Below are 25,907 nucleotides of genomic sequence, written 5' to 3'. Positions count from 1 at the left end.
ATAGATCAACCTTTTGAGGAACTCAGTTGTGTGTATTCATTCCTTCCAGACCTCACCTACTGTCCTGCAACCAACAATATACCAGTGACAGTAAAACATGACAAACTTTATAAGTCACACACAGCAGCAGTATATCATAATCTGACACATTTGATTTGTTTTCAGATCTTCCCTGTCTTCCTGTGTACAGACTTGTTCATTTGTTGTAATGGCATAGGGTTTGATGCAGCATCTCCTTGCTAAAGTAAACATGGCAGAATTGTTGTCATAAAAAATGAGATTGAAGAGGGTGTTAATCAGTGTTGCAATTCAAAAATGATTAATTGTGCAGCCATATAAAACAGCCACAACAACATATGTGGTTCAAACAATTCAGCTCACTGTTTGCTTCTCAGGCTGTTATTTTGCAGGTAATCAGACTGCTGATTATCATGAACCAGTGTTCAGCTGTGGGTAAAGGGTCAAACCTATTATACTAGGTTAGTCTGACTCACTGAGCAGCAGGAGTGGCGGATATTTCTCGGTCAGTCATCTCATCAGATCTCAGCTAATGTCAGTTGTGTTATATAAAGGCTTAGTCTTGTGGGAGATTCACAACTCCTCCCCTTCCAAACAAGCAAGCTTTTAGCTTCCTTAATTCAAGATGACATTTTTATCATACGCATTTTACCCACAGTTTGCACAGAACGACAGCCCTCTCCATAGTATCAGCATCAGCCTTCAGTTTAGTAAGAGTTCTCCATTCCTCCACAACCTTGAAGAAGTGTTTATAGTGGTCTTGCATGTTCTATCACAGACCAGTTATAATCGCTGAAACGTTTCTGTTGAGATTATAGATAAATGTGGCTCTTTTCTCTTAGGAAAATATTTATGTCTCTTAGAATGTGTTGAATTAAAGATTCTTTTTGTGTGATATTTTCTTCATCATGCCATCCTCCTTTCATGGAGCATTGAATTTCTGAGTAGTTGGCAGTGGTGACCCCCCTGGGCCCTGGCCACTGGTAAAGGTCAGGAGCAGCTCTTTGGCTGCAGTGCTAGACAGCATATGACTGCTTCTTCTCTAACACTGAAGCTTTTGTTCAGTAGCTCCTTCTTGTCCTCCACTCACCCCAGTCTTAACAGGCACACTGCTAATGGTATTGGATTACCACAGCCAGGCCCTCCTGGCTCTTCCACAGTTTTTTGTTATTATTAAAGCTCTAAAAAGAACTTGGGTTTTGCTTTACATATCAAAATCATGCCAGATAATTTTTTGTCAATTGATTGTTCAAGGTTTAACTCTACCTAAAATAAAGAGCAAAAGTGTGGATGGGTTTACTGCCCTAAAACAACTATTAACATTAGCATGCCTGACTAACTATCTGACAACCTATAGTAGCTAATGCCCCAAAGCCAAGAGTTAACATGTAATAAGCTTATATTATTAGCCCAATATTATTATTGGGATTGCAGATGACATTCATGCTGGCCTGGTGCTGGTCTGAGGTCTGTACTACAAAGCAGGAATTACGGTTAGCGAGTTAACTTCAGGTTTAACTCTGGATTTTCAGTCTTACGATGATGGTTCACTTCTTATCGGGGTAAATTGCCACGGTAACTTATGCTGAACTGCTCCGGGGCAGGTTAACTTCAGAGCATCAGATCGAAACCTGTCAACAGCCCAACTACAGACCAATCTGATCAATGGAAAACTAGTGTCATCATCTCCGTAGTATCCCAACAGGGACAGAGTTTACAATAAAGTGACAAATGATAAAGATCTATAGATATTTTTTTATAGATCTGTGGAATCCAATGCTGCTTTTAACTAACAACTCCGCCTCTTTGACATGAATGCACTCAGGAAATCTTAAGACTGTGCCTGTTAGGTTTAATGAAGCCAGATAACGATAAGATATCCTGGGTATGCTGAAATTAATTTGCTAAACTCATTGGTTCATTCAAATCCTTAAAGCCTTTTCTCTTATGGAGTCAAACAGATCAAAAAAATATTCTGAAAAAAATGTGACTGCATAAAATTACCAGATAATCATAATTTGTCATAAGTTCCAAAGTGGTTCCAAAAATCTCTTAGGGTCTCAGGAATTTACTGTATATGGGCATTTCTGTCAGCAGCTGATAGCATGTGAAGTTACTCAGCTAAAGAACTGAACGACCTTTTTTTAAATTCTTTGTTGAGTCTGTAAGATAACCTTAGTGCCTACCATGCAGTGTAGCAGTGGCGGCAAGCTCCATAAACCATTAGTGTGATTTCTTGCTGTGTATTATAGAGGTGACTAGCTTTGTCTGAAATAAAGACCACCTCCACTACCATCAGAAGACATTCATACACTTTTATGAAAACCTTCAAGCTAGTAGTAATTTTTTATCACGTTGTGCATTATGTTCACCTTGTGGTATTTAATCAAGCAAACATATAAACTTTTTTAAAAGCCTGTTTTACATTGAAAAAAGTAACCTGTAACATGTTAAACACAATTATGTATCTGGGCAGACATTTGATGCCTGACTTTTGGTATTTGACAGTTTTCCATACTTCACACATACAGTTTGTCATATTTGATACTCAGTCTTACCTTTATATATAGATGTTATATAAAAAAAGTTAAACTCTTGGTTTCCCTAAAAACACTGTTGTACAGTTGTGTTTAGCAGTGTCCCTGTCTTAGGAATCTTTGCAGTGTAGCTGATGAGAAAAATGTTATTGTAACTGATAAGAGTAAGGAATAAGAAAACAAGACCCTGGTTAAAAAACAACAACGTCTTTCAAGGCAATAAATGAGCCATCAGCAAAAACATGTTATAGATCTTTTTACCCCAGTGAACAATATGTCAAACTGTCCAAGTGTAAGTTATAATCAAGACTGGACGTGCAGATTAAGAGTTAGGTCTGTGCTTTTGATTTCTGTTTTTCCTCCTTCGTTATGTGAGGCTTCATGATGACTGTGGTGGTCTAAAATCTTCTGTCTCCTCTCCTCCCTTCCCATGATCCTCTGATTAGATTGCTGAAATGCAGACAGGAACAGAGTTTGGGAGAATAGAACTTGTCTGTAACAAAAAAGGCCAAAGGAACCCATTTCCTGTGCTGAAAAAAGTTCTGAATCTCAAAAATGTTAAGAATGTCAAACAGCAAAAGGCACATTAGTGATGAAGCTGATAAACATCTGGACATCAGGCATGAAAAAGAGGATTAAAAAACCAGTACAGCATGAAATGCTCTTGAGTTCGCTGCCTCACGGTGGCTCTGTCTTTGTCTTTCAGGTGAATCTGGGCTGGGGAAATCAACACTGATCAACTCACTCTTTCTGACAGACCTGTACTCCCTGAATACCAGGTCCTTCGCACAGAATTAAAAAAACTGTACAGTAATTTTTTTTCTTCAGGAGAAGCTCACATGTCAAACCAGTGATTTCACCCACTGACACTTTTCTATATTGATTTTGTATTTACCCTTTTGTTTGTTTGACTCAACTACTAAGAGCCAGAGGTTTCTTTGTTAATTGGAATATGAGTATGAATGAAATATGAATGAATTAAATTCACCCTGACACTGGCCAAGTGTCAGAGCCTGAGGCTGCTAAACTACAGCTGTGTCCCAGCCTTTTTTTCTTTTGACAGTTCAGTTATCTACTGAATAGTTGCTTTGCGAGATCTTGTTTTTGAGGCTGCTCCTCCTTGTTGTTGCCACCCATGTTTTTATGTTAGGGAGTGAAACCAGTTCATCTGCTTTAAAAAAGACATAATTTGTGTGTCAAAGGCAAAATGTGTTGAAATTTCAAATTCTGCAATGTAATTAGATTGTTGTTGGTTCTACAGTTGTCACACTTCCCTACATTAACTTGTTTTTGAAAGCAAGACAAATAAAATCTACAACATTACACAAGTAAATAAAGGTTAATTTATAGTCTTGAGGATTTTACACATAATCTACCCTAAAAACAGGACTGAGGTATTCCTGTTATTTTGTTTATGGTATAATGATCTTCAAATGTGGATAAAACTTTGATTGTCCTACAGCTAATCCTTTTACAGTGAAAAATAAATGACCTATAGCATTAACCATTTACAACCCATTTAGATGTAAACATGCTCACAAAGCAAGATGTGGTCAATTACATTTTAAAACATTTTGTGATTTTAAGGGCCCCAAAACAGTTTTGGTATTTTATGAGGGAGATTTTTGTATTAGTGTTGTTGTCAATGCTCTTCACTGGTTTGAAGGAGCCGGGCTCAGTTGTACAATTGAGGCATTGTCAGCTGTCAATTAAATAGGATTAAACCACATCCACACAGTCCTGATGAAGCAGATCAGCTGAGTTTTTCATTTTTTAACTTTTATTAAACAATAAGCAAGGATACTTGCTCCTAATATTAACTTGGATTGATACATATTTCAGGGTTTTCCCTACCATTATTACACTTAAACACATCACATCATAACTATTTTTGTGTAGCTGAATCAAATGAATGGAAAACTTAATTCTATTTGAACTACAGTTTACTACAGTTTTATAGTGCTGCAAGCCAATCCCAGTTTACACGGGGTGAATGGCGGGTACACCCTGGACAGATCACTAGTCCATCACAGGGCCAACACATATAGACACAAACAACAACTCACATTCACACCCATGGGCAATTTAGAGTCACCAGTCAACCTGCATGTGTTTGGACTGTGGGAGGAAGCCAGAGTACTTGGATAGAACCCACACAGGAACAGGGAGAACATGTAAACTCCACTTAGAAAAGCCCCAAGCAAACCGGGGAACTTTCTTGCTGTGAGGCAGTGGTGCTAACCACTGAACCACTGTGCCGCCCGTTATGGGCTGTTTGTAACCTTCCTGTAACCAACCTGTAACCTTCAAGTCTTTCTGTAGTGACTTTTTCAGAGTTGGCCAGCATAAAACTGTTGTCTCACATTGGTTCAGTTTAACCTGCAGAACTTTCTGAGTGCTGCTGTTGACATGTTCTGCTGCCACTGAAGTGACAAGTGAAACTGAGTTCTTAGTGTCTCCTGACATCTTTACTGCAGAAATGAAACTGGAATGAAAACGCCAAGAATATCTATAACAAATGATGAGCTCTAAAAAACTGAGATGTGTTCTTGGCTGATAGGAGTGGAACCTGACGTGGTCTTCTGTTTGCCCAACTCTATGTTGGACGTGTCGTACATCCTGAGAAGATTTTCACCCTATTAAAAAGAGTGGTTAAACTGATGTTTTTTGCTTTTCTCACCATTCTGAGCAAACGTATTCTGAGTAACGTGCGTGAAAATCCCACAACAGTAGTTTCAGAAATAATCAAACCAACCATGCTCAGTGGGTATATATCCCTGCAGTGTCATTTTGAAAGGAGACTGTGAAAGATGACTTTGTGGAGTTCATACAAGGAATCTTGCATAACCATATGTTAGAAGAAGGAAGTAAGTATGTGTACCATGTAAGTGGTGTTTAATTCAACAACATTGTCCTGAATCTCCTTGTCAGGTTTAGAGAGGAACCTGTTGTTGTAACTTCCGATATTTAGCAAATGTATTATTGTTTCTCTGTAAATGAAGAAAAGAGGGATGTACTTGCAGAGGGATGTTTCTTGTCGTACAGAAGTAACATAAAATACAATGAGTGGTGGATTACCATATGTGTGTCCATGTTTGGTGACTGCCTGTCCCGGCTGTTGGAATCTCTGGACTACAGAGATCAGCCTGAATCTGAGAGAAAGACTTCAGCAGTGGAGGAACAAAAAAATCTATACTGAACTCATTTTCCCAGAACCCTTGCATTTTCACACCAAAGTGCAAAACCTGCCTATATAGGCACAATATTTCAACCACTGGCTGTGAGTGGCCTGTCACCAGATGACACTATCCAACCAATAAAACTGGTAGACAGACTTAAACCGGCCTCTCTGTGTCTGCCCACAGCTCACTAAGAGGTCTTCATCACTGCACTCCTGAAGGAGGTTTCCTTCCTTTTCTTTTCAGACGCCATTTGGCAACAGTAGAGTAAGATCAACTTAGCTTTGTCACTTGAGTAGATTTTAAGAACAACTGGTTTTATATTTTTCACATTTTTACTGCAAGACAATAGTGAATTGTATTTTTTTGTTTGTTTGTTTGTTTTGTTTTTTTGTTTGTTTTTTTTTGGAAGGGAAAAAGTGACCAGTTTCCCTCTCCTCTGTTCTTCCTCAAGTCAACAAACTCAATTGCAGTGCCTGGAAGAGTAAAACGGTAAAGTCTCTTTTTGGACACGAGTGTAAGACAAAGGACCAGCCCACACTGCCATCTGGACAAGACCGCATTGACTGTAAATCACACACAGGGGTGACTCCCTTAGTGAGGTTTGATATCTGGGTAGGTTTAGTTTAGACAGTGCCCCCCAGCGACCCCACAACCCACCAGAAATGACATTTTAGAAAAAATTAAGAACACTAAATATTTTGTGTGTGTCTTAGCCCCTCTGTGTGCACACACACAGAGTGGAGTTATGTTAAGTGCACTAAAAGCTCCTACAAGTGACAAGTGTCTGCAAAATCATAGATAGGACAGATGTCGCCTTAAAGTCAGACCAAAATCAGCATTTTTTTAAACGCGCACAGTCTGGTGACGGTGGCTCTTCAGCTGCTGACAGGGAAGCTGACTCTGGCAGCTAGCTGCTCTGCTGTCTGTCTGGTTGCATGTATGTCTGTGTGACTGAAAGTGACTCAGACCCATTACTCCTTTGATTCAGACACCAAGTGACACAGCATGATAACATTTTTGTTGGTTATGTGGCCTACTACTCTAAGGTGATCAGCCTTGTGTTGCGACATAATCGTGACATCAGCCCTAAAAGGGTCTTTAGAGTGCTCTTAACACATATGCACACATTCACACACTGATGGTATGCCATATTTTTCTCAAGTACTTTGGCACACTGGAGGAGCTGGGATCAAACCCTGATCTTCTTTGATTAGTTAAACTTTCAACAAAGAAATATCTCTGAAATATCTTTGAGTGTGGGTCAGAGATGCCTTTGACAACAGCTCTCCACATTAAATCTGGCATCAAAGTTGCAGTGCAACTGTGCCAAGAATAAAGTTGCTGCCAGGAGTGATACTGTATGTCTGAGGCATGTGGTATATGCCTTGTGTCTTGAGTCTTTGAGGTCATTTGCAATGATGGCGCAGGAGATACAGGTTTGGCAGTTCTTTCAAATAGAGCTCACAGCTGCATAGTTTTACATGAACTTCCTTTTGAAGAGGGAAAGATGATACTGTTGGTGTGAGAGCGTTCCAACAGGCTTTCCTGTCCTCTGCCTTTAGTAGGGAAGTGGTAAGTTTGGGTTAGTACAATAGATCAGCTGCAGGTGTATTCCCTACACCAGTTCCTTGTGATCTACTACTTTGCTCTAAATCTCTTCTAATCCCTGGCAACACACTGAGGTACTCTATTTGCCCTCGATCTACTGCCTCCTTCCAGTTTATTAACCTGCTTGTTGCAGCTCCTCAGCTGTTCTTAAAGGGTCCTAGAAGACCGAATGTCTGAGGATTCCTCAAGGTTTTCAATCCCAGGGGAAAATGTATTCTTGTATGCTGAAATGAATGCTTGAAATTAATTGTACTGTATGTGAATATGTGTTTCTTGCAAGGACAAAGACACATAACATTTTTGCCTGTTCAGGAGCCACAGGACTATTAGATTTCAAATAATCATGGACACTTTTTTCCCTAGTCATGTGACTGTGATGAAACCCAGAGGAATGCTGTGTGTAATGGAATCATGTTCATTTTGAAAAAGCAGTGGAAGATGACCAGGCAGGTTGACAGAGTGGGTGTTAAGTGTTGAAGATGATAGACCAGAGCAGATGTTGTTCCAGGTTAAAAAGGCTTGGTTAGGGCTGGAGAGCACACAAGGACAGGAACTTGGTGACTAGCCAGCAAACTGCCATGTGCACTGAGCTCAGTTTTATCTTGCCAATGCAGAGACATGACTTGCTTTTTACATCAGACACTTGCTCCTAAGGGTAGGCAATACAAGTATACACAAGACTATACACAAGAAAATTGTAAGCCATCACAGATTTTGTCATTCCCATTACCATAATATCCTTTTGACTGCCCCCTTTACGCACCGTATTTGGCGTTAAGAAGACGGTCTTTGTATGTTTTCACAGAACCACACAAAGGTGGCATAATGTGGCCGCTAATGTGACATAATGTGACATTATGCCAGAATCGCAGAATGAGAGACGTGTAACAAAGCAGACTCTACGTAGGCCTGCGTCTGTCCCGCTGTGCCAGCTCCCACTTTTATACAAATGTTGATCTGGCTTTGTGACTACGAGGGCTGCCCCCTAAATCTCGAAATTCAATACATCAGCCAGGAAGTCCCTGATTTGACTCAGAATGTAAGTGGACTTGTAGTGTTTGTCTGATAACTGCTGTGTAGACCTGGTTTAATCTCACTCAGTCTGTGAAATCTCCAGATGTCTCATATGAGCAAATGGCAGACATGGTCTGCTTCACATCTGCTGATTAAATCAAAGTTCATCTGCTGATCACAAGTTCTGCTTCAACCCCATGCTGATCAGAGCCCAGCCAGTCTGACTTTTCTGATGTGGCAGTAAAATAGTTTGGCTGGCTGTGATGAATTGGTTTGTAAAGCTGTTTTAGTTCTGGTCTGTCAGTGTATTTTCCACAAGTAGACAAAGCTTGTAAAGAAGTAGTCAGTGTGGGTCAGTGCTTATGCTTCCTTAGGAAAGGCGTTTGATATTTCATGACATTTTGTTTCAGTTTGATATTATTTCAAAACATCTTCAACAACTTAATAGTTATTGATTATGTTAACTGTTAATCAACAAAAACATGTACCTTGAATAGTTTTTACTTCAAAAAGAATATTCCTCCTGAAAGACTCCCCACACTGGAACTTCAGTGTCCCACACCCTGTGAGATACTCAACTCACGTGCACATAAACCATCTTTGTCTTGGTGTTACACTAGAAACCAGGGCCAAATTTATTACACATAAATGTATAAATGTGTGTGCAATGCATATATAGCTTCATTGTCAAACACAGTATGGGAACTTTGAGCCACAGGCTTGGAAACAGTAATTATTTCCAAGTTTCCTGACCGATTTCTGTCAACATTCCTTGTCTTTGCAGGTGGAACAGTCGAAGGTTCTGGTAAAGGAAGGTGGAGTCCAGCTGTTGCTCACTATCGTTGACACCCCTGGCTTTGGTGACGCTGTTGACAACAGTAACTGGTGAGCTCAGCCGTCTGTCACTGGTTAATGTAAGTTACGCACACTTACTGTAACACTGTACATGAAATTGATGTGAATTATGTATTTCTCAGCTGGCAGCCAGTCATTGATTACATCGACAGTAAGTTTGAGGATTACCTCAATGCAGAGTCACGGGTCAACAGGCGGCAGATGCCAGACAACAGAGTGCATTGCTGCCTGTACTTCATTGCCCCGTCTGGACATGGGTAGGTACTACAGATTCTACTTACCATGGAGTTCTGAAAGGTCATGCAATTTTTAAAGTGTATTTTAAATCAGGAATTTCATAAACCTACCACTTTATTAGAATATAATAATGTATGATGTATGTTAAGGCTTCCTTCACATACTCATAGCATCAGATAGTATATACCTGACTTAGAATAGAGGCCTTGTAAGTGTTTGGTTTAGAATAAACAAAAATGCACAAAATATCTTTTATTGATCAATTAATCATTTACTTCATCACAATACCCCAGAAGCAAACTGAGAATCTTTGTATTTTGTTCTACCAACCATCCAAAACACGAAAAGAACTTATGTTTTGCTTTAAGCAAAAAGATGGTTGCCAATAAGTAGTCTGCTGGTTGACCAGTGTAGTCAGTAAATGAAGGTCCTGACATTAATAAACTCATCAATTACTAGGGGTGTAATAATACATCGATCTACATGGATACATCGATTCAACGATCAACAATTGCATAGCATTGATCCAAAATGAAAACATCAACCAGACATCATACATGCTGTTAAATCAGCAGATGATATAGTCTCAAATCGATGACTGGCGTTGTCCACTGAATCAATATAATATCGTGATGAAACTTGTGATTTACAGCCCTTTTAATTACCAGCCTACAGAGCCCTGTCCAGTCCCTTTACTTACAAAGAATATAAAAACAGCAGAAGTTGACCAAAGTATTGTTCAGCTTTCAAAGCAGTTGAAGAACAAGAAGCACAGATATACACATACTGGGACACACAGAGTTATGCAGGGTCAAATGCCAAAGCAAGAGGAAACACAGTGTTTTGGATGTTGTTGGAGGAAAGTTGAGCTGACAGCTTGATTTTCTTTTAAAAGCTTAAACCATAATCAAATATGAAACCAAGATGTTTGGCAGTGTGTTCAATATATTCAGCCAACTTGTTAATGTTTTTTTTTGGATACAATGGTAGATAAGATCTTGAGATCTGATAATAATTTGAGACCTGCCTTTGTTCATTTGGAAGAAGTTACTGGGCACCTAGTCTCTGATCATAAAGGCAGTCCTTACAAGTCTTTGAATCACCCTGGTTATTTGTTTTTGGCAGTAAAGAGTCATTGTCATACCAGTGAAGTATTTATGAATGATTAATCCAAAACAGGCAGTTGGCCAATGGTCTTACACTCTAACCACCACCGGTTACCAACTCCACAGTCCATAATTGTTTGTCACACTGTCTTCATTTGTGTCATGTGTCATATGTGCTGCTCTATGGAGCTAGAACAGTGACATTAAAATTTTGACACTGAAAATAAAATTTGGCATTGAAAAGCAAAACCAGAACTGAAAAAGAAAACATTAGCATTGAAATATTTGTATCGGAAAAAGTTGTATTGGCACTGAAAAAAAGTTTCACTGAAAAATAAGACACAGACATAAAAAAAATTACAATCCTACAATATTGTTATCCAACTTTATTATGTATTATTATGATGTGTTGTTCAATGACAATCTGCTGATTTTTTTCATCACGTCTGTCTACTTTCAGTGACAGTTTTTTCTTTCTACAGTGTCAGTATTTTTTTCAATGTCAGTGGTTTTCAGTTTCAACTTTCTGTCCCTGTTTTAGCATAGAGGGGAAGGGCAAGGAGTGCCCCTCCTCTTACGGCCTCCCCTTCATCAATAAATACTACCATAACAGAAGTCACTGAAAGTAGACAGACATGATGAAAAAATCTGCAGATTGTCATTGAAAAACACCATTATAAATGATAAAGTATCAGTATTGTAAGATTGAAATATTTTGATGTCTGTGTCTTATTTTTCAGTGAAACTTGTTTCAGTGAATACAACTTTTTTCCAATGAAAATATTTCAGTGCCAATGTTTTCGTTCTCAGTTCTGGTTTTGTTTTCAATTCCAAATGTTATTTTCAGTGTCAAAATTGTAATGTCACTGTTCTAGCTCCATACTGCTCCAGTTTCCATTTTGTGCAACTGCAGAACTGAACAGACCAAACTGTCTGAACAAAACTTAACTCACCCACCAAATTGAATACAAACATATACCATATACAGTATAAAAGAGCTAGCTATCAGATGTTTCACTCTATAGAAGTGAACTAAATGTACATGTTACAAGTAGAAACTAATGTATCATACCTACTAAATAACTAACTACAAGAATGAAACAAAAACTATGTGCCATTATTTCTGTTTACTGATGTGCAATATGGATGTGATATAAATAAGGAGAAAATTAGCCAGTAAGTGTAACTGAGTAGAGTAGTGCTGAGTGGACTTTACCTTCCCAACGCAGACATTTGTTCACAGCTCACCGGTTGATTACACGTTAAGATTAAATAATAATAATAATCATGAATGTGGAAACAGCCAAGAACAACCTTTAACTCTCTTTTTTAATTAAGGCCAAAATATGTTATCTGACCACATACACAGCTCAGAGATTGAATACACTTTTTCCAATTAACCTCTTGAAACAATGCTCATACCAAAAAAAATCATATTACAAAAAACAGCATGATTAGAAATCTTCATTCGAGACAGACAGCATTTAAGCTCCCAGATAATGAATATAAAGATAATAAATAATAAAAAACATAAGTGGTGTTAATCTAAAAATGAAAACTCAAACTTATGTCCCGCTAAGTTATTAAAGATATGTTGAGGAGAACTGGGTAGCTAGAGACCACAATGATCAGTTTTTCTTCCATTTTTTACATCAGAGCCATTCACTGACACTCTGACCTTTAAACTGTCTTTCCTCTACGTTTGTCCCCAGACTGAAACCCCTCGATATTGAATTCATGAAACGGTTACATGAAAAAGTCAACGTCATCCCCCTAATCGCCAAAGCGGACACAATGACCCCTGAGGAATGTCAACAGTTCAAGAAACAGGTGTGTGTCAAATGCAATTTTTTCAGTGTTATTGTTAATACTCTGTTTATGTAGCTAGATTATTCAGTGATAGGTTTCCTTTTAGTGAATATCACAACGCACTATTGTGTTTCTTTGTTGTAAGGAAATCTAAAATTTCTGAGTTCATCAGCAGGTCTTAAAAATGAGTCTTTGTCCTTTCAGTCATCATTTGGTTTCCTGTAATGTTTGTGGGTAAAATATTCATGATACACAGTGGGCTCCAAAAGCCTGAGAGCACTTTCTCACACGATGATGTGATTAGAGGATAAGGTCAGTGATTACCTGTATTTGTCTTACTGTCTGTAAATCCAATGCAAAGACCAAACCAACAATGAGCTTGTCCTAACAGCAAGTATTGTGTATTGTCTGCCCAAAACCTGATCGTTAAAAAAGCTGTCACTGAGAAAAGATTGATATGAAGAAAAACATGACATTGACAAACACATCGTACTGCAAAAAAATATTAAAATGTTAAACTGTTTCAAAAAAAACTTGCAACTTTTTCCAATACAAGTATTTCAATGCCAATGTTTCCTTTTTTAGTTAAAATTTTGTTTTCACTGTCAAAATGTTACTGCCACTGTCCTGGCCCCATATAAACTGCAGTGCCCATATTTTTCATAACAGTGTAGCTCACTGGTGTTTTTTTTTCTTTTTTCTTTTTTTTTTGACCGTAATGGAGCTCTATGGCACAGAGGAATGAGCTAAATCCGGTTTTAGACAATACTTGTCAATAGGATAAATTCATTATTTCAGTGATGGGATCCTTTACTGAAATAAATGTACCACACAATAACACAAACAAACTAACCAGTCAAGGCAGTGGTATTGCAGCAGCTCCTGTGTTCTACTCAATGGAGGCTGGTGTTGATATAACAACAATGTCTGATGAAACAAGAAGGATCTTACTCTTTAATAAAAAGCTCTATCTGTAGGAATCCTGCCTATAATGTTGTCAGACACTTACAATAACAATCTGAGCCTTTCACTGTCAGTTTGAAGTAGGGTTGTAAAGGGAAGGAAAATTTCCAGTAAATTTTTGTGAACTTTCCAGCTGAGGAATTTTGCAAATATGTTATTGGGCTTTAAAAATATTCCGCAGCTGATGCTGGATAAATGAAAAAAAAAAAAAAAAAACAGACTAGATGAACAGATGAACTTTCATCAGTCAGCTACTAAATCAAACTCTAACCTACAGCCTATGAACAGAAAACTGGCAGAAGGTAGAAGAAACAGCATCACAGTTGAGCTAGCAGCATGATAGCTAGCCTCTTAAATTGTCATAGAAATAATGTTTCAATGAGCTTAGATTTAGCATGTTTGATTTAGGAGCTAGCTAGGTACTGTATAAACACTATTTTCTTCTGGTTAACCTTTAATCCCACAGATCAAATAGTTTGACTCCAGTAATATGATCCAAACTGACTTGGCTTGAATGTTGTGGGCTCAGATGGAGTAGTGTGGCTTCAGTAGTCCTGCTGTAGTGAGGAGAAAATGATCTGTGCATGACAGTGAAAGCGAAATTCAACTGAATTTAACACTACACACGTAACATTAACTGAAACTACATTTAACATTTAAAAAACATGGGAAAATAAGAAATGCCCAACTTTGTGTTTGTGACCATTATTTATTTAAATAATTAATAAATAGTAACTTGTTAATTATTTGTTTATTATTATTATTATTATTAATTATTTATAAACCTGATAAATGGAATTCAGGAAATGTCAGCAGTTTTGGACTGATATTAATGTTTGTGCTGTTTGCTTTGTCACAGTGTTGTACTGATGCACAGGTACTACATCAATACAGTGTGTTGTGTTGCCTGTTCACGTCATCCTATTACAGTGTTGGAATGTTTGTTTGTGTGGGCACTGAATAAATATGTGGGTTCCTCCCCTGTATGTGTCAGCTACCCTCCAGTGCATCTATTGATGTTTATGGAGCTGTTCCACATACAGCTCTCTACCATACAGTACCTCCCAGCAATATTTTTTTCCCCTGCCTCTCTCTTTGTCCTTTCTGCTGTGCACAGATCATGAAAGAAATCCAGGAGCACAAAATCAAAATCTACGATTTCCCAGAGACAGATGACGAGGAGGAGATGAGGATGGTTAGGAAAATCAAGGTCTGTTCTTCCAACACATTTCACCATCAAACTTAAAATAAACAGTTTAAATTTTTTGTTTCACTTGACACTTGACAGTTGTATATACAAATATTGATTCAGTTTAGTACTTTATTCAGAGTCAGAATCTTTAAAAGTTCACATCTACAGTGTCTTTTGATTTACAGTATGTATTTATCCCACTTGTGGGAAATGTACATGTTACAGCAGCAAGAGACAAGAGTGACAAAAATAGAAAAAGAAAAGATAAAAATATAAGAAAGGCACAGAAAGGTAAAAAAATTAAAGTGCAGCAATCAGCATTAAAAGTCTCAGCCAAAAAATAAACAGAAATGTGCAGTTTGTAATATAGGAAAATGGTGATAATCATTGAGGTAGATGAAAATATGTGCAAATAAAGTGACCAGGAAGTGGAGTCCAGAGTGCAGGTTTATTGTTGGGTCAGTCTGGTGTTGTACAGTCTGATGGCTGTTGGGATCAATGATCTGTGGTAGTGCTCCTTCTTGCACCATGGATGCAGCAGTCTGTTACTGAAGGAGTTACTCAGGTCTCTCATGCAGTGGGTGGGAGGGGTTGTCCATGATAGACATACTGTATATGTTAGCACTCAGCTGCAGCCCACAGTGCATCTTTAGCTGTTAGGTGTGAGCTATGCAACAGTTGTATCCCCTTCCTTCTCTCTGCAGGATCGTTTACCTCTGGCTGTAGTCGGCAGTAACACCATCATCGAGGTCAATGGGAAACATGTGCGCGGGAGGCAGTACCCATGGGGTGTAGCAGAAGGTGAGAGATTGAAGGTCAACTCAGAGGATTATTCTCTGTGCTTCAGATCTGTTGTGCTGAAAGGTGACTGAAACTCTGGAGCAGATTCTGTAAATCATCCTTCCCTGAGTAGGGTTAGGGTTAGCATGAGAAACAGCATGATGCTGCCTCCACTGTGCAAGAGATGGTATTATCCAGGTGGTGGTGGTCACCAGACACAGTGTTTGGAGTTCTGCCCAAAGAGGGACCAAAGAATCTTTTTCCTCATCCTCTCAGAGTCCTCTAAATGTCATTTAGCATATTTCAGGTGGGTGGCTGTCATTGTGGCTTCTGTCTAACCACTTGTAAATAAGAAAAAATACATATACAATACAAAAAAATACAACAGGTTCTCACTTTGTTAGTCTGGATTATTCAGTATAAATTGATGGGAAATTGAAAAATCAGCAAAAAGTTAAGTGGTGTGAATATTTTCTGAAGATACATCATATGACTTTCCCTGATTCCATGCTATTTCACTGATCAGTGTAAACATTACAGTGTTATAGTAGTATACAATTTTTATAATAATCCAACAAAACAGCTTTGCACATGATTTATGAGGAGCATGTGGTAGGCCTCAATGATACACAACATATGTTTTTCTGAGAGGCACTGAATTCTAACAAAACTGAATACAAGAAGATCATAAGATTATTCCACAGGGTGGATGAATGGTGAGGACACTGGGTGACTGTGGTGGAGGTTTATACTGTAACAAAGAAGTTGGAGACAGTGAGGGTAACATTCCAGATCTTGTAGATTCTGTTGTTTCCTCTTCAGTACAGCACAGCCTGGTGGCTGACTTGTAGAAGTGCTACTACGAAACTGGTTTGCTGCCAGTGTTTGACGTCCTTGGGCAGTGAGCTTTGCAATACCAAAAATGTTTTTGGATCCATGTCAGCATAAATATAGAGAGGCAGTGGGAGAGAGAGAGATGGCCCAGAAACCTCAGAGGACTGGAGAATAGAAAAAGCAGCAAATGATTCTACCTGGGGGTATCTGTTACTACAATCACCCACAGAAGAGTAACGTTCTTAAACGAATTTATTTTATCAAAGGATTGGAGGAAAAGAAAGAAGGGTAAAAAAGGATTTCTCTTTGGAGTGTGTTATCAGACTGGTCAAAAATACCACCAAATAACCCAGGGAGTTAAATAATAATTCCTTTTGTCAGTGTTGGGGCTCCATACTTTGATTTGTCCTAACAGAGCAAAAGACACATGTGCCATGCATGTTTAACCTTTTAAGTATACTGCCATATCTTAAATGTTTTTTTCTCACTATGATGCACCACCCTCTGTTATTTTGCATTTGGGTTTAATTTTTGTTGCTCTGGCTGTTGGTTTTATTGGTTTTGAAAGACAAGCAGCCAGATGATCATACAGGTAAACAAATGCCCAGGTCAGTCAAACTTATTATTCAAACTGTCTCCCATGCTTACAATAGATGTGAGCACACAGTTTTCCTGTGCAGTGAGAGGTTATTCACAGTGTAGTGGGCACTCTTATTTTACGTTTTACCTTCAAATAAAGTGGTTTAGATAATGTGGCTAAAAGTTTTTCTCATCATCATATGACTGCTTATGTTTGTGACCTCGTTACCTGTTTGTTCAGATTTTAAATTTTCAAACTTCAGAGAGCTTATAAACAAAAACTGAGTTTTAAACTCAAAGTTTTCTTTAGTTAGTGTGTCGATATGATGAAATTGTTAGCTGCATTGTTAAACGTAATTTACTGTGTCGTCTGTTTTTCTTGCTAAACTCATAATCCATACAGGGGTCAATGATTAGCACTATGGTTGTGTGTGACAATGTTAAAGTCATTCCATACTAAAATTATATCTTAACTTTGCTCTGTTTGTGTCTTCCTACAGTGGAAAATGGAGAGCACTGTGATTTTACAATACTCCGGAACATGCTCATTAGGTGAGCAAAAATACATAATAAATGCTAATGAAACTATCAAGAGTCATTTAATATGACAGTTTTAGATCTTTATTTTTATTGTATTTTGTATTTTATTGTATTTTTTTTAAAGATTTTAATATTGTAAGAAAATGTTTGGTGAATAACGTGTACAATTGTGCAGCAGTTGTGAAAATGCCACTAAAGCTCACTGGTTTTCCATACAATGACTGGACAGATTTGTCTCCTAGTTAAAAATGTCATTGAAAATGTACAATAAAAGTAAATGTACTAAAGTTCAAGCATAAGTATTGATTTCACTCACTCAAGTGAGAGTAAATGTGGTTATTTCCTGTTGCTCTTGTTTATTCTTTTTTTTTCCAGGACCCACATGCAGGACCTGAAGGATGTGACAAACAATGTTCACTATGAAAACTACCGCAGCAAGAAACTAGCTGCAGTCACCTACAACAATGTGGACAACAACAAGAACAAGGGACAGCTCACTACGTGAGTTCATCAGCTCAGTATACACAGTACTGTTGTGTTGATGTTTCTGAAATGCATATTTGTAGCATGAACAGATGACATAATGTTGTTATCAGAGGGACCCTACCAGCACTTCATTCACTGTATAACTGTGGATGAACTGCAGTTCAGAGGTCAAAGTTTGCAGCAAGTGACCCACAGATTAAAACTGGCCAGCTGTCACTAAAACAGCTCAAACCTTCTAACCCATTCCTGGCCCAAACATGCTGGCACTCAACCCACACTAACTGGCCATCAGTAATGGTTGTGTCTAATCTTAAATCTAACCTAATCCATCGGCTACAGTCATCAGTACACCACCACACCCTCACAAGCTAATGCATAGTTTATTGCAGCATGCTAAGTGTCTGTGCATTTGTTTGTTTTTAGACCTGAGACGGCTGACGGCATGTAAGTGCTATTTCATTTCTTCATAACCTCTGCAAAGAGTGTGTATTTTTGCTACTCTCTCTGACCATTCCATTTTCCCTACCTTTTTTTTTTTTACCTGCAACACTTTGAAATTTATACTATTTAACAATTTATTTAGATTTAGTGTCTGTTCATAAATTACATGATTTCACACAAGAGACACTCATACAATACAAAATGTCATAGTTTATAAGCTTCTGCATGGCCTCTGTGTAATATATCTAATCAGTGTCATTCTCTAAAGCCTATTGGCAGTCAGCTGGCTTGGCTACTTGCTTTGCTGTTTCACTGCACATTTCTAATTATCCACTGTCAAAAAAATGTACTGTGCAGCTACTGTGCAATTAATGGCTAAGCATTTCATAACTACAACTACATAACTCATAGCTAATTAATCTTCCAACTTGGTTTTAAAAAAGGAGCCTACAGTCACACTAGTGGCTCTGTCAGGTTGTATTTTTGCCATGTTCATGTCATTATGTTAAAAAATCTTCAATTATGAGCAGTGTACTGGAAAAAAACTATTTGCATCAACACATTTCAGCTTGGAAATATCCTGCAGCTCTGGCAACTACAATGTCTCCCACTTGGCTAAAGGTACAGACTGGTTGCAACATGGCAGCAAAGCCACCATTACTCCCAGTTAATCCACTATTACTGCTTATATAATTTAATTCACTTAATAACAAACTGCAAAAACAAACAAAACACAAATGTCATGTTGACATAATGATTCACAGCAGCTTTAATATTTGCTGTGTTCACTCTTACACTCCTATCGTTTCACTTTTTAGAATGCTAACATTTGTTAATTATATCTAAACTGAGGCTGATGGAAATGCCATGCTTTGTGGTAGGAAGCGACCGATTATCGTCCGGGCCGGTTATCGGATCCTGTATTTAGCATTTTAACATTGGTATTTTTTTTTATCTGATAGCTGATAAAATAAATTAATTTACAAGTGTGTTACTTTGGCTCTGACAGAGCCATCTGTCTATACTCACCACTCTGTGGTCTTCAGCAGACCGCAGCAGCTGTGGTGAGCGAGCCGAGCTGTAACTACGCTGCAGTAACGCAGCAGATGTCGCTGAAGTTGCAAAAAACATTCAATCTTATGATGTATTTCTATGATGACAGGCATGCCCAGTCTCCCAGTTACACTGAAAATGCCTGAAGAATACACTTTGTTGAAGTGATATACAGTTAAGTATTTAGCACTATCACAGTCTGTTCCGAGTGAGCAGGTGTTCAGTGAAGTCTCTCATAGCTGCCGCTACAAAATGTGTAGAGTAGAGACGGAGTTGGCGTCTTGTTTATAGGTCAGTTATGAAATCCTGCCACACCGCGTCTCTCCTGCAGGGGTGCTGACACCCGTTTTAACTCGCCGTAAGTCCAGTAGTTTCCGCTTTAGCTGTACACATTTCTGCAACGAGCATGCAGCTCAGCAGACTCGCACTGTCCATTGTCATCAAGTCCTGTAGTGCTCTTTGACGAGTCGTCGACTGACTTCCTGACTGATGCATATGATGGATGGAGATATTTTGTTTATTTATTTATTAATATTTTCAGTTAACTTTGCAAGAAATGCTGCTGCACTTTTTGTTTTAGGATAATGTTGAAAAGTTGAAAAGTTCCTATGCATGCAAACATTTTAGTTTAATATTTTAGTTCAAATATCTTCCTTTTTACTGCGAGTGTATATCGGTTCCAAGTATCAGTCTTACTACTAATTAGTATCCAGATCGGCCCTGAGAAAACCATACCGGTTGACCCCCTACTTTGTAGACCAGTTGATATTGGCATCCCTAGAGTCATACTACTAGTGTAGTTGTCAAACTGTAAACTGAGCAGTTGTTAGCCCTCATCAGTACATGGTTAATGTGAACTCATTTTGCCATTTAACTTGTCAACAGGTTAATATAGTGATAATAACAATGTAAAAAATGCAGGTACTTTTCTCTTATGACATGTCAGACAAGTTGTGCATTTATAAGATGATACAAGATTATATCAGTAACTGTTGCCCAAGGGCTAAAGATCCCCAATATGGTGGCAGAAAAGGTGTGTGCGTGTGTGTGTGTGTGTGTGTGTGCTTGCGTGCGTGCATGTGTGTGTGTATGTGCATGTGTGTGCTGTTTTTCAGCAGGACAAGTGTGGAAGTGTTTTATTATTGTCATTATTGTGACAGAGCATGGCTAGAATTAGAATTAGGATTCACTCTCTCATAACATCTGTTTTCCTGACAAGTCCCTGTCACCTTCCAGCTACAATCTCCGCTGGAAGCTGTCTATTATTGAAGGCTTCCAGGGAAGGCAAGCAAGCTGGGTCTTTCCTTCTTCCCTGGTTCTCTTCTCCTTTCCATCACTCTATAGTCAAAAAGACTTTCAAAACTGGGAAGGGGGTGCATCTCTGCTTAACACTGACAGGAAATGTCTGTCATGGGCTATGTTCCCCCTAATTTTTCATGTGTCTGAGCATACACACAAACTCCCTGAGAATTCCTTGGACCACTGTGAGCAACATCAGACGTGCACACTGTCGCACACTGTAATTTTATGCGCTACATAGTTTTGCTGTGCACAGAGAAAGTGGGAGCAGTGTGCGATTGCACAGGTGCACAGCTTAGAGGGAACATTGGTCATGGGTGTCACAGATGTGTGGTCATCCACATACCCTTCACTGTGAGCTGTCTGTATGAACATGGTTTGTGTCCTCAGGAGTCCTCTAGCTCAGATGGAGGAGGAGCGACGGGAGCACGTGGCCAAGATGAAGAAGATGGAACAAGAAATGGAACAAGTATTTGAGATGAAGGTCAAAGAGAAGCTCCAAAAGCTCAAAGACTCTGAAGCTGAGGTAAACTAATGAGGCTGCTTTATGAAGAAATATTAGTAGTATCATTAATATTTTTAGTTTGCATTCCTTTGCACATTCTGTACCCCCATGTCCCTGCAGCTCCAGAGGCGCCATGAGCAAATGAAAAAGAACCTAGAGGCCCAGCACAAAGAACTGGAAGAGAAACGTCGCCAACATGAGGAGGAGAAGGTCAGCTGGGAGGCCCAGCAGAGGATTCTGGAGCAGCAGAAGCTGGATGCCTCCAGGTGAACACACCAGAGCAAAGCACATCATGATCAATTATGGTTTATAGAGTTAAAGAGAAGAGGTTAATACAACTGTAGACTGATTTAGCAATTTAAACTTGTGTGAGCACCAAAGCAAGACTCAATCACAATAGGTAGCTACTTAGAGGCTAGATTCCACTGATAAAAAGGAACCTCTTCCCATAGTACTGGTCTCATGGTTGTAGCAACCTCGCCCACCATTCCTCGCTGAAAGTTTACAATAAAGCCCCCAAAGGACTTTCAGACTGTAAGAAACAAGATTCTCTGGTCTGATAAAAACTGTTGAAGCGTTTGAACTGTTTAGCCTCAATTCTAAGCGTCATGTCTGGTTTCCTCCAGAAAATTACTTTCTGGTTCAGGTTCCGGATTCAAGCCCTGGTTCACCCGGGACTTTTCTGTGTGGAGTTTACATGTACCTGGTTTCTCCCACAGTCCAAAGACATGCAAGTTAATTGGTGACTCTAAATTGTCCATAGGTGTGAATGTGATTGTGTGGCTGTTTGTCTCTATATGTTAGCCCTGTGATAGACTGCTGATCTATCCAGGGTGTACCCCACCTGTCACCCAGTGTAAGCTGCGACCCTTACGGGATAAGCGGTATAGATAATGAATGAATGAATGACCTTCTGGCCATTTGACCTCTGAGCTGATCATACATCTCCTTGACATGCTAATAGCTGGTCTGCAGTTAGAGAACACGCCTATAGTGTCTGTTTCATATCCAGTTAATGGGTCTGGGTGTAATTTAAAGTGTCCTTACTAGTGTCAACAGTGTCAACATATGTCCATTACACATCCTCCACTATGGAGCTCTTTCATAGCCTTTCACCGATGCTAGGCTTGGTGTCTCCTGGAGTGACATTGACTGAGCAGCGCACTGAAGTGGGTTCAGTATAAACTAGAGGGTCAGAGATGCAAGGATGAGATATAGGATGTCAAATTACTAACAAGGGCTCTTCAGCTTAATATGTACCAGTGGTTATAACAGGAAAGGCCAAGCAAGTGTATAGTGCAGTTATCACTGATGACGAACCTAAGGGCAGAATGATAAAACTGAATGTACAGGCCTCGGATTAGAGGCCGCTGCATGTCAATAAAGAAAATTTCAGACATTCTTTTCCAGACATTGCATAAATGTTATGGGTATCATTCAAAAGCAGCATAGTTTTTCCTCCCCTGCCTGCTGTAGATGAATCATAGATGAAAAGATTTAACAGTTTATAACAGCAGAGCAGAATATTAATCATCTAAAGCCTGTTTTGGTTTATAAATAAGGGACTTGTATATCCACTGAGTAAGTGATTATGTCAGAATCAGATTAGGTAACCAGTAAATTCTAATTATTAACTGAACACCTAGACAGATCCAAGATGTGAGGAATTAAATGAAATGCTTGCATGCTCTTCTCTTCACTTGTTTTTTCAGGACCTTGGAAAAGAACAAAAAGAAGAAGATATTTTAATAACTCTGGAGGACCTACCCAATGTTACAGTGTATTTTGTTTGCCAGCGTGCCAGTCTTGATTGTCAGAATCTGTCAATCTACTACATCAGTTGCAGTTTGACCATATTACTGTGTAAAAATTGAGTAAAAGCCAGGGTAGTGTTGTATTATTGGGCTCTGAATGTAACCAATTGCTCTCATCTCTCTTGTTCCTTCTTAAAGAACTGTTATTATCCCTGTCCTGTTTTCTGGTCACTGCTCACATAAACAAGTATATTCACATAAAAGTACAAATAGATAGGTCATTGTTTTCCTCTTCCACCTTGGGAATGGATAGTTGTTCACTGTTCTGTCGTATCCTTTTAATGCCAAAAAACAAAGAGGTAAACCATTCCTGCACACACATATTATACAACATATGAAATATATATTTAGGTATCACATTTAATTTCCTCTCCTATAATGTAAATCTTATAACCATGAAACTGCAGTGTTTAACTTCAATCATGTGTAACATTTTCTTACTTAGTGTGCAGTTGTTTTCTTAGCCCTGCTCCTAGAAAACATGTATTCATCACTTCACTCGTATTGAATGTACCAAACTAAAGAAACTGCTCATTAGGTGCTTCTACATGAATTGATCTGAACTTCTTGTGCAGGTTCTATATAAAAATGTTTTCTAACAGAAACAGTTCTTTCCGGGGACAGGTTGTGGAAAGTCTTTGTTAGATAATGGTGGATGGGAAAGCTGAAGCTGAGATTCCTCAGTCAAACAGGTGTCAACTCAGTAACTGTACCAAGCTGGCTTTTTTTAATATCACATTTGGCACTATTTGTGTACTGCATCTGTATTTTGTGATATCTTGTCATTTTTATTGTACAAAGCCACATAATAAAATTATGATGGGGAAAAAAAGAGGTGGTCTTGGTGTGGTATGAAGAGATAAAAATTTTACACTGTATGATTCAAAATATATATGCAAAAATGTTCACAATACTGCATGGCAAATCTCATTCCAAAACCTTGGTCATTAAGGTGTTACTATAACAGCCTCCACTCCCCTGGTTTCAGGCCTTCTACTCGGTTACAGGGATTTGCTCACATTGAGCCACAGGAGTATTCATGAGATCAAACATCAGAACATAAGAACTGGAAAAACAGCAGAGAGCCTTCCCCAAACTGCTGCCACAAGCTCTGAAGCACACTAATGTCTAAAATATTATTGAATGCTCTAGCATTAAGATTCCCCCTTATTGAAACCAAACAACAGCTGTGTCCCTGTTAGTATACATAGATGTATATGCATAAAAGTATGGAATAGGATACAGCACCAAGAAAATCAGACCAAAAGTATTTGCAGTGGGGTGTCTGTATTCTGTACTGTAGCCATATCATGTGGGGAGGAGGTTGTTAAGACACACTAAAAGTTTCCTCGAAGCAATCAAAGATCAGAAAATACAACAAAGCAAAAGACCGAAAACTACAAAAATGTTCTTCTGCATATCACAATCAACTGAAGGCAGTTCTGTGGTTCAAAGTGAAGAGTTCTGAAGGCATCGAGGCCTTACAGAGATAGTTTCTTTAAACATGTGACTGTACTACTCTGCCTCCTGCTGACAGATTCAAGGACTGCCCATGCCTTCGATCAGCCTAGTCAGTGTCTCTGTAAACTTTAATCATGACTCGCCTGTTTTTGTCTTGATGTACTTAACACCCTAACTGTGCTGCACAGAGGACTCACCATGTGCCTCTCAGCCTCTGTTAATGTTCTACATACTGTCAGTCTGCCTTAACAGGTCAGATTAGAGGCTTTATCAGCAGCACCGTGCACCTTAGTCACGCGGCTCGACAGTGCGAGCGTTTCACTCGCGTTTGCGATTCAGCCCAGTGTTTCCCCTGCCATTGTCTTAGCAGCGCGGCCCGATCAATGGGACCCCGCCCTCCCAAGAACGACAAAGAAAAAAAATGTAAAGATTAAAAGATCATTTACGTTCCCGTTTCTCTCCCCGCTTCCTGTTTCATGTGCGCCTCCGTGTATGCGTCCGCACGCAAGAGCGGAAGAGCTGCAGAGGAGACAGGCTGACCCCCCGCCACATGAAGTGCAAGAAAGGGCCAGACAAGCGTTGTCTCTGTAAATAATAGATGGACAGATGTCGATCCTAAACGCCCGAAAGTCAGACCAAAGCAGCTTTTCTTACTCTTAACGGCGAGTTGTCAACTCGTCTCCTCTGCGGTTCTTCCGCTCCTGTGTGCGGACGCGGAGACGCGTGAAACAAATTTTAATATCAGATAATATAATATCAGATATCCTGAGTAAATACAAAATGCAGTTTTTAAATGATGGTGTCATTTGTTAAGGTAAAAAAGCTATCCAAACCAGCCTGGCTCTATATGAAAAAGTCATTGTCCCTAAACCTAATAACTGGTTGTACCACCCTTGGCGGCAACAGCTGCAATCAGGCGTTTCCAATAACTGGCAATGATCTTTCACTTGAGGAGGAATTTTGGCCCGCTCTTCTCAAAGTCTGGACTTTGACTAGGTCACTCCAAAACCTTCATTTTGTTTTTGAGCCATTCAGAGGACTTGCTGGTGTGCTTCAGATCATTGTCTTGCTGCATAACACAAGTGTGCTTGAGTTTAAGGTCACAAACTGATGGCCAGACATTCTCCTTCATGGTTCCATCAATACGGTCACAGATGCCCCTGATCCGTTCTCTCGAGTTTCTGTCTTAAAAGTTTTTTTGACTGTCTATTTCATGTAATTTTTTTTCTCTGTAATATATTTTAAGATATGTCTATCTTATATGAATCTTGATGATGTTTTGTGATACGCTATAAATAAATTGAATGAATTGAATTGAAATTACGGCAAGTCATCCAGGTCCTGAAGCAGCAAAGCAGCCCCAGACCATCACACTACCGCCACCATGTTCTCTTTCTGAAATGCTGTGTTAGTTTTGCACCAGATGTAACAGGACGCACATCTTCCAAAAAGTTCCACTTTTTTCTCATCAGTCCACAGAATATTTTCCCATAAGTCTTGGGGATCATCAATATGTTTTTTGGCAAATGTTTGTGTTGTTTTTGGTCAGCAGTGGTTTTCACCTTGGAACTTTCCCATGGATGCCATTTTTTCC

General features: G+C 39.0%; 1 protein-coding gene across 1 annotated transcript in view; it reads left to right on the top strand.

The window, feature by feature from the left end:
* LOC108896346 (septin-7) overlaps positions 1–23,686 on the top strand; it is a 30,905-nt gene extending 7,219 nt beyond the window's left edge. Inside the window, 12 exon segments of the mRNA XM_051078798.1 lie at positions 3,262–3,319; positions 3,321–3,366; positions 9,144–9,244; positions 9,337–9,471; positions 12,270–12,387; positions 14,447–14,539; positions 15,226–15,322; positions 17,215–17,266; positions 17,630–17,755; positions 20,924–21,059; positions 21,159–21,304; positions 22,751–23,686. Coding sequence (XP_050934755.1) covers positions 3,262–3,319; positions 3,321–3,366; positions 9,144–9,244; positions 9,337–9,471; positions 12,270–12,387; positions 14,447–14,539; positions 15,226–15,322; positions 17,215–17,266; positions 17,630–17,755; positions 20,924–21,059; positions 21,159–21,304; positions 22,751–22,787 — 1,145 coding nt within the window. The 3' untranslated portion in view covers positions 22,788–23,686.
* Positions 23,687–25,907: the final 2,221 nt, after the last annotated feature.

This window comes from Lates calcarifer, linkage group LG3 (assembly GCF_001640805.2).
Source record: "Lates calcarifer isolate ASB-BC8 linkage group LG3, TLL_Latcal_v3, whole genome shotgun sequence".
Taxonomy (NCBI): domain Eukaryota; kingdom Metazoa; phylum Chordata; class Actinopteri; family Centropomidae; genus Lates; species Lates calcarifer.
Note: the sequence above shows the minus strand (reverse complement) of the source record. Positions and strands in the feature narration are given on the sequence as shown.